This window comes from Mustelus asterias, unplaced genomic scaffold (assembly GCF_964213995.1).
Source record: "Mustelus asterias unplaced genomic scaffold, sMusAst1.hap1.1 HAP1_SCAFFOLD_3279, whole genome shotgun sequence".
In the NCBI taxonomy this organism is placed as follows: Eukaryota; Metazoa; Chordata; class Chondrichthyes; order Carcharhiniformes; family Triakidae; genus Mustelus; species Mustelus asterias.
In genome coordinates, this window is record NW_027593224.1 from 1 (window position 1) to 15,361 (window position 15,361).

General features: G+C 57.6%; 1 protein-coding gene across 1 annotated transcript; it reads left to right on the forward strand.

Moving 5' to 3' along the window:
- Window positions 1-54: 54 nt before the first annotated feature.
- LOC144490438 (uncharacterized) lies at window positions 55-11,679 on the forward strand (the record flags this gene model as incomplete). Its single annotated transcript, XM_078208181.1, has 6 exons — window positions 55-144; window positions 3,509-3,598; window positions 6,161-6,283; window positions 7,855-7,986; window positions 9,986-10,102; window positions 11,311-11,679. Coding segments are annotated over 6 exons (744 nt in total), but the record flags the coding sequence as incomplete, so codon positions are not given.
- Between the last annotated feature and the right edge of the window lie 3,682 nt (window positions 11,680-15,361).

Below are 15,361 nucleotides of genomic sequence, written 5' to 3' on the forward strand. Positions count from 1 at the left end.
CGCTGCGAGCAGTGATTGTAATGAGTGTTCTCTCTCTCTCTGTGTCTCGGACAGGAATTTGTGGAGATGTTAAGCTTGGTTCCTGGCCAATCAGTGCTGGATGTTGGGTGTGGTATCGGAGGTGGAGACTTCTACATGGCCAAGGTAATTGGGTGGGACGGGCCTGTTACAGTTTGTCGCCATGGACACCGGTGCTCAGAGTGCCATCCGCCGCCATTTTGGTGACACCAGTTGCATTGTGGGTCTTACCCAGTTGGCCTCACTCCCTCTCCCTCGAGCCACTCCCTCTCCCTCGAGCCACTCCCTCTCCCTCGAGGCACTCCCTCTCCCTCGAGGCGGCTCCGCAGGGAGCCCTTGGCCTGACTGGTTGCTCGAGGGAGGCTCCAACCCCGCTGAGGACCCCCAACCCCTCCACAGGAACCGACCGCCCATTGGGGTCCCGAGGGAGGCCACAGGCTGCTGCAAGGGATGCTGGGAGTGAACCATCGTAGTCAATGTGAGAGAGAGGGAGAGACGGAGGGAGAGAAGATGGGGGGAGAGAGAGAGAGGCAGGGAGAGAGAGAGACAGGGAGGGAGGGAGAGAGAGATGGAGAGACGGGGGGAGGGAGAGAGAGATGGAGAGACGGGGGAGGGAGAGAGAGATGGAGAGACGGGTGGGAGGGAGAGAGAGATGGAGAGACTGGGAGGGAGGGATGGAGAGACGGGGGAGGAAGAGAGAGATGGAGAGACGGGGGAGGGAGAGAGAGATAGGGAGAGAGAGATGGAGAGACGGGGGAGGGAGAGAGAGATGGAGAGACGGGGGTGGGAGGGAGAGAGAGATGGAGAGACGGGGGTGGGAGGGAGAGAGAGATGGAGAGACGGGGGTGGGAGGGAGAGAGAGAGATGGAGAGACGGGGGGGGGAGGGAGAGAGAGAGATGGAGAGACGGGGGGAGGGTGAGAGAGATGGAGAGACAGAGTTTAAACATGATTAGTGTCACAAGTAGCCTTACATTAACACTGCAATGAAGTTACTGTGAAAATCCCCCAGTCGCCCACACTCCGGCGCCTGTTCGGGTACACTGGGGGAGAATTTAGCACGGACAATGCACCCGAACCAGCACGTCTTTCAGACTGTGGGAGGAAACCGGAGCACCCGGAGGAAACCCACGCAGACACGGGGAGAACGTGCAGACTCCGCACAGACAGTGACCCGAGGCTGGGAGTCGAACCCGGGTCCCTGGCACTGTGTTGTTAAACTTCTTACTGTGTTTACCCCAGTCCAACGCCGGCATCTCCACATCATGACTGTGAGGCAGCAGTGCTAACCACTGTGCTACCGTGTTATAAAGCGGAGGCTGATTCCCCCGCTCTGAGAACGAACCCCGAAACCCCCACAGAGGAATACCTCGCCCTGTAATCTGTAAAAAGTGTGTGCGGCGAGGTGTGAGCTGCTCTGCAGCAACCCCTAGTGGTTAAATACAAAATAAACCCCCCCACACTCTCTCTAAAATCAACACCGAACTATTTATTTATCTAACTAGCAGTGAACCAATGAACTAAACTATTAACAAACCGAATAAACCCCTTCTAACTATTAACTATTCCCCAATAAAACACAATTCTAACGAAATGGCGTTCCGACAAACACAATTCCCACTCATTAACACAAAATAGAATTCAGTCACTCTCTAAATTACAACCAGGTTTTGTCTCTTCCGGAATACTCTGGGTTTTCTCTGTTAATCCTTCGGTTTGGAACTTCTTTGGTACCTTTGCTATCTGGATGGTGCTTTCCCTGAGACACAGATGAAGCTCTGAGAGCCAGCGATTGTCTCTCGAGGGAGCTGAGAGCTGTTATCTCTGGCAGGGGGCAGTTGCTCCCTCCTCTTTGTCCCACTGCCCCCCATCTTTTATACCCGTGATGACACATCACTATTTCCCCCAATAGGATTGGTTCCAGGTTGTCAAAACCGTCGGATTTAAATTTAATAGGTTCTTGGTATCCAAGTGCCTGATTCAAATTGATTGGCTGAATTCAAAAGCCTGCTGTCTTGGTAACAATACTGCTTGGTCTTGCGAGACTAATGTTTCAGTCTGTGTACTCGATGTATACTTGCCGTTTTAAATCTCTCAGCACAGAAAAAGCACCACCTTTTATCGGGACCCCGCAATGCTCCCCCTGCACCCCCGGGCACTTTTCAATTCGACAACATCAAATTCTAATTTCCTATCTCCCCAATCTATAATTACCCAACCCAACCACACAACATCCCTGAGAGAGAGACAGGATGGCTGGTGGCTCTGACATCCATCATTATGAAGTGCTTCGAAAGGCTCGGCTCCTCCCTCTGCGACTGGATCCTGAACTTCCGAACCCACAGACCACAATCAGTAAGGATCGGCAACAACACCTCCCCCACGATCATCCTCAACACCGGTGCCCCACAAGACTGTGTTCTCAGCCCCCTACTATACTCCTTATACACCTATCACTGTGCGGCCAAATTCCCCTCCAACTCCATTTTCAAGTTTGCTGACGACACCACCGTAGTGGGTCGGATCTCAAACAATGACGAGACAGAGTACAGGAATGAGATAGAGAATCTGGTGAACTGGTGCAGCAACAATAATCTCTCCCTCAATGTCAACAAGACGAAGGAGATTGTCATCGACTTCAGGAAGCGTAAAGGAGAACATGCTCCTGTCTACATCAACGGGGATGAAGTAGAAAGGGTCGAGAGCTTCAGGTTTTTAGGTGTCCAGATCACCAACAACCTGTCCTGGTCCCCCCCACGCCGACACTATAGTTAAGAAAGCCCCACCAACGCCTCTACTTTCTCAGAAGACTAAGGAAATTTGGCATGTCCGCTACGACTCTCACCAACTTTTACAGATGCACCATAGAAAGCATCCTTTCTGGTTGTATCACAGCTTGGTATGGGACTCCTGCTCTGCCCAAGACCGCAAGGAACTACAAAAGGATCGTGAATGTAGCCCAATCCATCACGCAAACCCAGCCTCCCATCCATTGACTCTGTCTACACTTCCCACTGCCCCGGGGAAAAGCAGCCAGCATAATCAAGGACCCCACACGCCCCGGACATTCTCTCTTCCACCTTCTTCCGTCGGGAAAAAGATACAAAAGTCTGAGGTCACGTACCGACCGACTCAAGAACAGCTTCTTCCCTGCTGCCGTCAGACTTTTGAATGGACCTACCTCACATTAAGTTGATCTTTCTCTACACCCTAGCTATGACTGTAACACTACATTCTGCATCCTCTCCTTTCCTTCTCTATGAACGGTATGCTTTGTCTGTACAGCGCGCAAGAAACAATACTTTTCTCTGTATGTTAATACATGTGACAATAATAAATCAAATCAAAATCAGGGAGAGAGGGAGAGGGAAACTCCACACAGCAGATCAGGGGCAGGAGATGGGTGAAGGAAGCGGTGATTATACGACCTGCTGTGCATCCACAGACATTGCCGCGGTGATCATTGTAACCACCGCATCCCTGTTATTCTAGAATTATGGTGTGGAGGTGCTTGGAGTGGATTTATCTTACAACATGGTGGAGATAGCGATGGAGAGAGCTGTGACAGAAAACACACCATCGGTAAGACAGTCCCTATCTGTAACTCCCCCAGCCCCTACACCCCCTCCCTATCCCTGTAACCCCCTACACCCCCTCCCTATCCCTGTAACCCCCTACACCCCCTCCCTATCCCTGTAACCCCCTCCCTATCCCTGTAACCCCTACACCCCCTCCCTATCTCTGTAACTCCCCCAGCCCCTACACCCCCTCCCTATCTCTGTAACCCCCTCCCTATCCCTGTAACCCCTACACCCCCTCCCTATCCCTGTAACCCCCTACACCCCCTCCCTATCCCTGTAACCCCCTCCCTATCCCTGTAACCCCCTACACCCCCTCCCTATCCCTGTAACCCCCTACACCCCCTCCCTATCCCTGTAACCCCCTCCCTATCCCTGTAACCCCCTACACCCCCTCCCTATCCCTGTAACCCCCTCCCTATCCCTGTAACCCCCTCCCTATCCCTGTAACCCCCTACACCCCCTCCCTATCCCTGTAACCCCCTCCCTATCCCTGTAACCCCCTACACCCCCTCCCTATCTCTGTAACTCCCCCAGCCCCTACACCCCCTCCCTATCCCTGTAACCCCCTACACCCCCTCCCTATCCCTGTAACCCCCTCCCTATCACTGTAACCCCCTACACCCCCTCCCTATCCCTGTAACCCCCTCCCTATCCCTGTAACCCCCTACACCCCCTCCCTGTCCCTGTAACACCCTACACCCCCTCCCTGTCCCTGTAACCCCCTACACCCCCTCCCTATCCCTGTAACCCCCTACACCCCCTCCCTGTCCCTGTAACCCCCTACACCCCCTCCCTATCCCTGTAACCCCCTACACCCCCTCCCTATCCCTGTAACCCCCTCCCTATCCCTGTAACCTCCTCCCTATCCCTGTAACCCCCTACACCCCCTCCCTATCCCTGTAACCCCCTCCCTATCCCTGTAACCCCCTACACCCCCTCCCTATCCCTGTAACCCCCCTACACCCCCTCCCTATCCCTGTAACCCCCCTACACCCCCTCCCTATCCCTGTAACCCCCTACACCCCCTCCCTATCTGTAACTCCCCCAGCCCCTACACCCCCTCCCTATCCCTGTAACCCCCTCCCTATCCCTGTAACCCCCTACACCCCCTCCCTATCCCTGTAACCCCCTACACCCCCTCCCTATCCCTGTAACCCCCTACACCCCCTCCCTATCCCTGTAACTCCCTACACCCCCTCCCTATCCCTGTAACCCCCTCCCTATCCCTGTAACCCCCTACACCCCCTCCCTATCCCTGTAACTCCCGACACCCCCTCCCTATCCCTGTAACCCCCTACACCCCCTCCCTATCCCTGTAACCCCCTACACCCCCTCCCTATCCCTGTAACCCCCTCCAGTCCCTACACCCCCCTCCCTATCCCTGTAACCCCCTACACCCCCTCCCTATCCCTGTAACCCCCTACACCCCCTCCCTATCTCTGTAACCCCCTCCAGCCCCTACACCCCCTCCCTATCTCTGTAACCTCCTCCAGCCCCTACACCCCCTCCCTATCTCTGTAACCTCCTCCAGCCCCTGCACCCCCTCCCTATCTCTGTAACCTCCTCCAGCCCCTGCACCCCCCTCCCTATCTCTGTAACCTCCTCCAGCCCCTACACCCCCTCCCTATCCCTGTAACCCCCTACACCCCCTCCCTATCTCTGTAACCCCCTCCAGCCCCTACACCCCCTCCCTATCTCTGTAACCTCCTCCAGCCCCTACACCCCCTCCCTATCTCTGTAACCTCCTCCAGCCCCTGCACCCCCTCCCTATCTCTGTAACCTCCTCCAGCCCCTGCACCCCCCTCCCTATCTCTGTAACCTCCTCCAGCCCCGACAACCCTCCGAGATCTCTGCGCTCCTCCAATTCCGGCCTCTTGAGCATCCCCCGATTCCCATCGCTCCGCCATTGGCGGCCGTGCCTTCAGCTGCCTGGGGGGCCCCTAGCTCTGGAATTCCCTCCCTAAACCTCTCCACCTCTGTCTCTCTCTCTGTCTCTCCCTCTCTCACTACCTCTGTCATTCCCTCTCTCCCTCCCTCTCTCCCTCCCTCTCTCTCCCTCCCTCTCTCTCCCTCCCTCTCTCTCTCTCTCACTCCCTCTCTCTCTCTCACTCCCTCTCTCTCTCTCACTCCCTCTCTCTCTCTCTCACTCCCTCTCTCTCTCTCACTCCCTCTCTCTCACTCCCTCCCTCTCTCTCACTCCCTCCCTCTCTCTCACTCCCTCCCTCTCTCTCACTCCCTCCCTCTCTCTCACTCCCTCCCTCTCTCTCACTCCCTCCCTCTCTCTCACTCCCTCCCTCTCTCTCACTCCCTCCCTCTCTCTCCCTCCCTCCCTCTCTCTCACTCCCTCCCTCTCTCTCACTCCCTCCCTCTCTCTCACTCCCTCCCTCTCTCTCACTCCCTCTCTCTCACTCCCTCTCTCTCACTCCCTCTCTCTCACTCCCTCTCTCTCACTCCCTCTCTCTCACTCCCTCTCTCTCACTCCCTCTCTCTCACTCCCTCTCTCTCACTCCCTCTCTCTCACTCCCTCTCTCTCACTCCCTCTCTCTCACTCCCTCTCTCTCAGGTACAGTTTGAGATTGGCGATGCCACGAAGAGGGTTTTTGACGAGGGTTCGTTTGACGTGATTTACAGTCGCGACACAATCCTGCACATCGCGGACAAGGAGGCGCTGCTCAGCAAATTCTACGTGAGTCCCGTCTCTGCACCCTCCCACAGTGCGGCGCTCCCTCAGCACCGACCCTCCCACAGTGCGGCGCTCCCTCAGCACCGACCCTCCCACAGTGCGGCGCTCCCTCAGCACCGACCCTCCCACAGTGCGGCGCTCCCTCAGCACTGACCCTCCCACAGTGCGGCGCTCCCTCAGCACTGACCCTCCCACAGTGCGGCGCTCCCTCAGCACTGACCCTCCCACAGTGCGGCGCTCCCTCAGCACTGACCCTCCCACAGAGCGGTGCTCCCTCAGCACTGACCCTCTCACAGTGCGGCGCTCCCTCAGCACTGACCCTCCCACAGTGCGGTGCTCCCTCAGCACTGACCCTCTCACAGTGCGGCGCTCCCTCAGCACTGACCCTCCCACAGTGCGGCGCTCCCTCAGCACTGACCCTCCCACAGTGCGGCGCTCCCTCAGCACTGACCCTCCCACAGTGCGGTGCTCCCTCAGCACTGACCCTCCCACAGTGCAGCACTCCCTCAGCACTGACCCTCCCACAGTGCGGTGCTCCCTCAGCACTGACCCTCCCACAGTGCGGCGCTCCCTCAGCACTGACCCTCCCACAGTGCGGCGCTCCCTCAGCACTGACCCTCCCACAGTGCGGCGCTCCCTCAGCACTGACCCTCCCACAGAGCGGTGCTCCCTCAGCACTGACCCTCTCACAGTGCGGCGCTCCCTCAGCACTGACCCTCCCACAGTGCGGTGCTCCCTCAGCACTGACCCTCTCACAGTGCGGCGCTCCCTCAGCACTGACCCTCCCACAGTGCGGCGCTCCCTCAGCACTGACCCTCCCACAGTGCGGCGCTCCCTCAGCACTGACCCTCCCACAGTGCGGTGCTCAATCTGCACTGACCCTCCCACAGTGCGGTGCTCCCTCAGCACTGACCCTCCCACAGTGTGGCGCTCCCTCAGCACTGACCCTCCCACAGTGTGGCGCTCCCTCAGCACTGACCCTCCCACAGTGCGGCGCTTCCTCAGCGCTGACCCTCCCACAGTGAGGCGCTCCCTCAGCGCTGACCCTCCCACAGTGCGGCGCTCCCTCAGCACTGACCCTCCCACAGTGCGGCGCTCCCTCAGCACTGACCCTCCCACAGTGCGGCGCTCCCTCAGCACTGACCCTCCCACAGTGCGGCGCTCCCTCAGCACTGACCCTCCCACAGTGCGGCGCTCCCTCAGCACTGACCCTCCCACAGTGCGGCGCTCCCTCAGCACTGACCCTCCCACAGTGCGGCGCTCCCTCAGCACTGACCCTCCCACAGTGCGGCGCTCCCTCAGCACTGACCCACCCACAGTGCGGCGCTCCCTCAGCACTGACCCACCCACAGTGCGGCGCTCCCTCAGCACTGACCCACCCACAGTGCGGCGCTCCCTCAGCACTGACCCTCCCACAGTGCGGTGCTCCCTCAGCACTGACCCACCCACAGTGCGGCGCTCCCTCAGCACTGAGCCTCCCACAATGCGGCGCTCCCTGGGTTAAGACGGGACTGGGAGACGGGTGCGAGGGGGAGTGGTGTGTGTGATTTGATGGGAATATCGTTGTGTTCCAGGTCTGGCTGAAGCCCGGCGGGAAGGTTCTGATCACCGATTATTGCTGTGGGGAAACTCCCTGGTCGATCCGCTTCGAGGAGTATGTGAGAGAGCGAGGGTACATCCTGTTCACCGTCCCGAAATACGGCCAGGTTCGAATCCAGCTCCCCCTTAGTCCCTGCTTAACACTGTTCACCCCCCCCATTCCCCGTGGGAGCGAGTCCCACATTCTCCCCCACTCCCCTGTGGGAGCGAGTCCCACATTCTCCCCCACTCCCCTGTGGGAGCGAGTCCCACATTCTCCCCCACTCCCCCCGTGGGAGCGAGTCCCACATTCTCCCCCACTCCCCCGTGGGAGCGAGTCCCACATTCTCCCCCACTCCCCTGTGGGAGCGAGTCCCACATTCTCCCCCACTCCCCCCGTGGGAGAGAGTCCCACATTCTCCCCCACTCCCCCCGTGGGAGCGAGTCCCACATTCTCCCCCACTCCTCTGTGGGAGCGAGTCCCACATTCTCCCCCACTCCCCTGTGGGAGCGAGTCCCACATTCTCCCCCACTCCCCGTGGGAGCGAGTCCCACATTCTCCCCCACTCCCCTGTGGGAGCGAGTCCCACATTCTTCCCCAGTGTGGGGATACGGAGACCGGGACTATGCGCAGTAACTCCGAGTGTGGGATAGGGAGACCGGGACTGTGCGCAGTAACTCCGAGTGTGGGGATACGGAGACCGGGACTGTGCACAGTAACTCCGAGTGTGGGATAGGGAGACCGGGACTGTGCGCAGTAACTCCGAGTGTGGGGATAGGGAGACCGGGACTGTGCGCAGTAACTCCGAGTGTGGGGATAGGGAGACTGGGACTGTGCACAGTAACTCCGAGTGTGGGGATAGGGAGACCGGGACTGTGCGCAGTAACTCCGAGTGTGGGATAGGGAGACCGGGACTGTGCACAGTAACTCCGAGTGTGGGGATACGGAGACCGGGACTGTGCACAGTAACTCCGAGTGTGGGATAGGGAGACCGAGACTGTGCGCAGTAACTCCGAGTGTGGGGATAGGGAGACCGGGACTGTGCGCAGTAACTCCGAGTGTGGGGATACGGAGACCGGGACTGTGCACAGTAACTCCGAGTGTGGGGATACGGAGACCGGGACTGTGCGCAGTAACTCCGAGTGTGGGATACGGAGACCGGGACTGTGCGCAGTAACTCCGAGTGTGGGGATAGGGAGACCGGGACTGTGCGCAGTAACTCCGAGTGTGGGGATACGGAGACCGGGACTGTGCGCAGTAACTCCGAGTGTGGGATACGGAGACCGGGACTGTGCGCAGTAACTCCGAGTGTGGGATAGGGAGACCGGGACTGTGCACAGTAACTCCGAGTGTGGGATAGGGAGACCGGGACTGTGCGCAGTAACTCCGAGTGTGGGGATACGGAGACCGGGACTGTGAGCAGTATCTCCGAGTGTGGGGATAGGGAGACCGGGACTGTGCGCAGTAACTCCGAGTGTGGGATAGGGAGACCGGGACTGTGCGCAGTAACTCCGAGTGTGGGGATACGGAGACCGGGACTGTGCGCAGTAACTCTGAGTGTGGGATAGGGAGACCGGGACTGTGCACAGTAACTCCGATTGTGGGGATAGGGAGACCGGGACTGTGCGCAGTAACTCCGATTGTGGGGATAGGGAGACCGGGACTGTGCGCAGTAACTCCGAGTATGGAGATAGGGAGACCGGGACTGTGCGCAGTAACTCCGAGTGTGGAGATAGGGAGACCGGGACTGTGCGCAGTAACTCCGAGTGTGGGATACGGAGACCGAGACTGTGTGCAGTAACTCCGAGTGTGGGATAGGGAGACCGGGACTGTGCGCAGTAACTCCGAGTGTGGGATAGGGAGACCGGGACTGTGCGCAGTAACTCCGAGTGTGGGATACGGAGACCGGGACTGTGCACAGTAACTCCGAGTGTGGGGATACGGAGACCGGGACTGTGCGCAGTAACTCCGAGTGTGGGATAGGGAGACCGGGACTGTGCGCAGTAACTCCGAGTATGGGATAGGGAGACCGGGACTGTGCGCAGTAACTCCGAGTGGTGGTGATTCCGGGAATGACCGGATTTCTTGATCTCTGCCCCTCCCCGCTCCGGGATTTGTTTGTCCAGGTGCTCCGGGATGTGGGATTTACCAGCGTTCGAGCTGAGGATCGGACGCAGCAATTTGTGGATATTCTGAACCTCGAGCACCGGAGGCTGGAGACCGGACGGGCCACCTTCCTGCAGGTAACCCTGGGGTCACAGGTCAGCGGCACTGACCCCTGACACCCCCAACCTCTGACTGCCCACCCCTCCCTCCCTCCCTCCCTGAACCGCGACCTCTGCCCTGGCGCTGACCCACACGGACACTGGGTTTGCAATGGAGATCTGTGTGATGGGGGAGAGGGAGATTTGGACCTTTCGTTAAATTCATCGCTGGCCGGCAGTTCTGACCCATCCCTAATTATCCCTTGAGAAGGTGGTGGGTGAGCTGGAGGGAATTGGGTTTGTAATGGGGCTGTGGGGTTTGATTTGTAATGAAACTGGGGCTGAGGGGGGTTGGTTTTGTAATGGGGCAGGGGGTTGGGTTTCTAATGTAGCGGGGGGTTGGGTTTGTAATGTGGCGGGGGGTTGGGTTTGTAATGTGGCGGGGGGTTGGGTTTGTAATGTGGCGGGGGGTTGGGTTTGTAATGTGGCGGGGGGCGTTGGATTTGTAATGTGGCGGGGGGTTGGATTTGTAATGTGGCGGGGGGGTTGGGTTTGTAATGTTGCGGGGGGCGTTGGATTTGTAATGTGGCGGGGGCAAGGGGGATTGGGTTTGCGACAGGTTTGTAACAGGGTTGGGGATGTTGGGTTTGTTACAGGGCTGAGGGGATTGCTTTTTTAATGGAACTGGGGGAGGTCGGGTTTGTAATGGATCTGAATGGGGTTGGGTTTGTAATGCAGCTGGGGGAGTTGGGTTTGTAACGGGGCTGGGGGGGTTGGGTTTGTAACGGATCTGGAGGGGGTTGGGTTTGTAACGGGGCTGGGGGGATGTTGTGTTTGTAATGGGGCTGGGGGCATTGGGTTGTAATGGGGCTGGGGGGGTGTTGGGTTTGTAACAGGGCTGAGGGGACTGGGTTTGTAATGGAACTGGGGGAGGTCGGGTTTGTAATGGATCTGGATGGGGTTGGGTTTGTAATGCAGCTGGGGGAGTTGCGTTTGTAACGGGGCTGGGGGGGGGGTTGGGTTTGCAACGGGGCTGGGGGCATTGGGTTGCAACGGGGCTGCGGGGGTGTTGGGTTTGTAACAGCGTTGGGGATGTTGGGTTTGTAACAGGGCTGAGGGGATTGGGTTTGTAGTGGATCTGGGGGAGGTTGGGTTTGTAATGGATCTGAAGGGGGTTGGGTTTGTAACGGGACTGGGGGTGTTGGGTTTGTAACAAGGCTGAGTCTCTCTCTCTCTCTGTGTCTCAGGAATTCTCGGAGGATGATTACAATTACATCATGGACGGATGGAAGGAGAAGATGTTACGTAGTGCAGACGGCGACCAGCGCTGGGGCCTGTTCGTGGCCGAGAAGCCCAGGGAGGGCGGAACGCCACGCCGTCCCGAGGCATCCCCGGGATCGAAGCCCAGGACAATAGCGGGAAGCCCGGAGACGGATTGACGGACTGACTGAACTCCCACTGCCTTTTCGATCTGCACAAACTCTACCAGCACTGACTGGCTGGGCCGAATGGCCTCCTGCTGTCCGATGGGCTTTGGATTGTGGGATTTTTATTGGATAATTTTAGAGTTTCTCCATTGGAGAATTAAACGCGTGCTGTTAATCAACAGGAAATCCATCCCGCTGCCTCGATGTGTGTGTGAGACAGACCCCACAAATCCACCCTATCCTTCCCCGGGTAAAGCCAGAGCGACGGAGGTTGAGGGGGCGACCTGACAGAAGGCTACAAGATTCGGAGGGACAGAGTGGATAGTCAGAAGCTTTTTCCCAGGGCGGAAGAGTCAATTACTCGGGGCACAGGTTTAAGATGCAGAGGGGCAAGGATTTGATTTGATTTATTATTGGGATACAGTGAAAGGTATTGTTTCTTTGCGCGCTATACAGACAAAGCATACCGTTCATAGAGAAGGAAAGGAGAGAGTGCAGAATGTAGTGTTACAGTCATAGCTAGGGTGTAGAGAAAGATCAACTTAATGCGAGGTAGGTCCATTCAAAAGTCTGACAGCAGCAGGGAAGAAGCTGTTCTTGAGTCGGTCGGTACGTGACCTCAGACTTTTGTATCTTTTTCCCGATGGAAGAAGGTGGAAGAGAGAATGTCCGGGGTGTGTGGGGTCCTTAATTATGCTGGCTGCTTTTCCCCGAGGCAGCGGGAAGTGTAGACAGAGTCAATGGATGGGAGGCTGGTTTGCGTGATGGATTGGGCTACATTCACGACCTTTTGTAGTTCCTTGCGGTCTTGGGCAGAGCAGGAGCCCCATACCAAGCTGTGATACAACCAGAAAGAATGCTTTCTATGGTGCATCTGTAAAAGATGTACGAGGCAGTTTTGTTACACAGAGGGTGGTGGGTGCCTGGAACTCGCTGCCGGGGGAGGGAGTGGAAGCGGATACGATCGTGACTTTTAAGGGCCTTCTGGACAAATACATGAATAGGATGGGAATGGAGGGACGTGGTCCCCGGAAGGGTAGGGGGTTTTAGTTCAGTCGGGCAGCATGGTCGGTGCAGGCTTGGAGGGGCCGAAGGGCCTGTTCCTGTGCTGTATCATAGAAATCATAGAAACCCTACAGTGCAGAAGGAGGCCATTCGGTCCATCGAGTCTGCACCGACCACAATCCCACCCAGGCCCTAACCCCCCATATTTACCTGCTAATCCCTCTAACCTACACCTCTCAGGAGGCTAAGGGGCAATTTTTAACCTGGCCAATCAACCTAACCCGCACATTTTTTGTTCTTTGAAAGGCTCACTCCTAAATATCTCACCCAATCACCCAGCCCGTCAACTATCGAATTATACACACACAACATCCTGCATTCATCAAGCAACTTTGACTCAGTCAGTCACCCCCAATATCTTCACAGGGGATGCAGTGGGGGCTGGAGGGGGTTACAGAGATAGGGAGTGGGGTGTAGGGGCTGGAGGGGGTTAGAGAGATAGGGAGGGGGTGTAGGGGCTGGTGGAGGTTACAGAGATAGGGAGGCGGTGTAGGGGCTGGAGGAGGTTACAGAGATAGGGAGGGGGTGTAGGGGCTGGTGGAGGTTACAGAGATAGGGAGGGGGTGTAGGGGCTGGTGGAGGTTACAGAGATAGGGAGGGGGTGTAGGGGCTGGAGGGGGTTACAGAGATAGGGAGGGGGTGTAGGGGCTGGAGGAGGTTACAGAGATAGGGAGGGGGTGTAGGGGCTGGAGGAGGTTACAGAGATAGGGAGGGGGTGTAGGGGCTGGAGGAGGTTACAGAGATAGGGAGGGGGTGTAGGGGCTGGTGGAGGTTACAGAGATAGGGAGGGGGTGTAGGGGCTGGAGGGGGTTACAGAGATAGGGAGGGGGTGTAGGGGATGGAGGAGGTTACAGAGATAGGGAGGGAGTGTAGGGGCTGGAGGAGGTTACAGAGATAAAGAGGGGGTGTAGAGGCTGGCGGAGGTTACAGAGATAGAGAGGGGGTGTCAGGTCCTGGAGGGGGTTACAGAGATAAGGAGGGGGTATAGGGGCTGGGGGAGGTTACAGAAATAGGGAAGGGGTGTAGGGACTGGACGAGGTTACAGAGATAGGGAGGGGGTGTCGGGGCTGGAGGGGTATACAGAGATAGGGAGGGGGTGTAGGGGCTGGAGGAGATTACAGAAATAGGGAGGAGGTGTAGGGGCTGGAGGAGGTTACAGAGATAGGGAGGGGGTGTAGGGGCTGGACAAGGTTACAGAGATAGGGAGGGAGTGTCGGGGCTGGAGGGGTATACAGAGATAGGGAGGGGGTGTAGGGACTGGACGAGGTTACAGAGATAGGGAGGGGGTGTAGGGGCTGGAGGAGGTTACAGAGATGGGGAGGAGGTGTAGGGGCTGGAGGAGGTTACAGAGATAGGGAGGGGGTGTAGGGGCTGGAGGAGGTTACAGAGATAGGGAGGGGGTGTAGGGGCTGGAGGAGGTTACAGAGATAGGGAGGGGGTTTAGGGGTTGGAGGAGGTTACAGAGATAGGGAGGGGCTGGAGGAGGTTACAGAGATAGGGAGGGGGTGTAGGGGCTGGAGGAGGTTACAGAGATAGGGAGGGGTTTTAGGGGTTGGAGGGGGTTACAGAGATAGGGAGGGGGTTTAGGGGTTGGAGGAGGTTACAGAGATGCCCTTTTCTTCTGCAGTATAAATTGTTGTGAGAGATTGAACATTGGTGTTTATCCTGATGAGTGCAGGACTAAAAGCTTCGACGGTAAGACGGTCATTCAGTTGTTGGCTGGTCCAAGGATGGGGGATATCGATGAACATCATCTGGTATCCTCCTGATTGGCCGGTCGATGGTCCAGTCGCAGTGCCCCTAATGCACAGTAGAGGTCAGCACTCAGCCACACATTGGAGGAACTCTGAGAAACTGCAGGGGGAGCTAGAGTTACACCGAGTAGATTCACACTCATCGTATTAAACTCACCCAGTCTGTGAGAGGAGGGGGAATCTGTACCCCAGTGAGAGTCAGCACCTTCAGGAGAGGAGGGGGGACCCTGTACCCCAGTGAGAGTCAGCACCTTCAGGAGAGGAGGGGGACCCTGTACCCCAGTGAGAGTCAGCACCTTCAGGAGAGGAGGGGGAATCTGTACCCCAGTGAGAGTCAGCACCTTCAGGAGAGGAGAGGGACCCTGTACCCCAGTGAGAGTCAGCACCTTCAGGAGAGGAGGGGGACCCTGTACCCCAGTGAGAGTCAGCACCTTCAGGAGAGGAGGGGGACCCTGTACCCCAGTGAGAGTCAGCACCTTCAGGAGAGGAGGGGGACCCTGTACCCCAGTGAGAGTCAGCACCTTCAGGAGAGGAGGGGGACCCTGTACCCCAGTGAGAGTCAGCACCTTCAGGAGAGGAGAGGGACCCTGTACCCCAGTGAGAGTCAGCACCTTCAGGAGAGGAGGGGGGAATCTGTACCCCAGTGAGAGTCAGCACCTTCAGGAGAGGAGGGGGGACCCTGTACCCCAGTGAGAGTCAGCACCTTCAGGAGAGGAGGGAGACTCTGTACCCCAGTGAGAGTCAGCACCTTCAGGAGAGGAGGGGGAACCCTGTACCCCAGTGAGAGTCAGCACCTTCAGGAGAGGAGGGGGACCCTGTACCCCAGTGAGAGTCAGCACCTTCAGGAGAGGAGGGAGACTCTGTACCCCAGTGAGAGTCAGAACCTTCAGGAGAGGAGGGGGAATCTGTACCCCAGTGAGAGTCAGCACCTTCAGGAGAGGAGGGGGGACCCTGTACCCCAGTGAGAGTCAGCACCTTCAGGAGAGGAGAGGGACCCTGTACCCCAGTGAGAGTCAGCACCTTCAGGAGAGGAGGGGGGACCCTGTACCCCA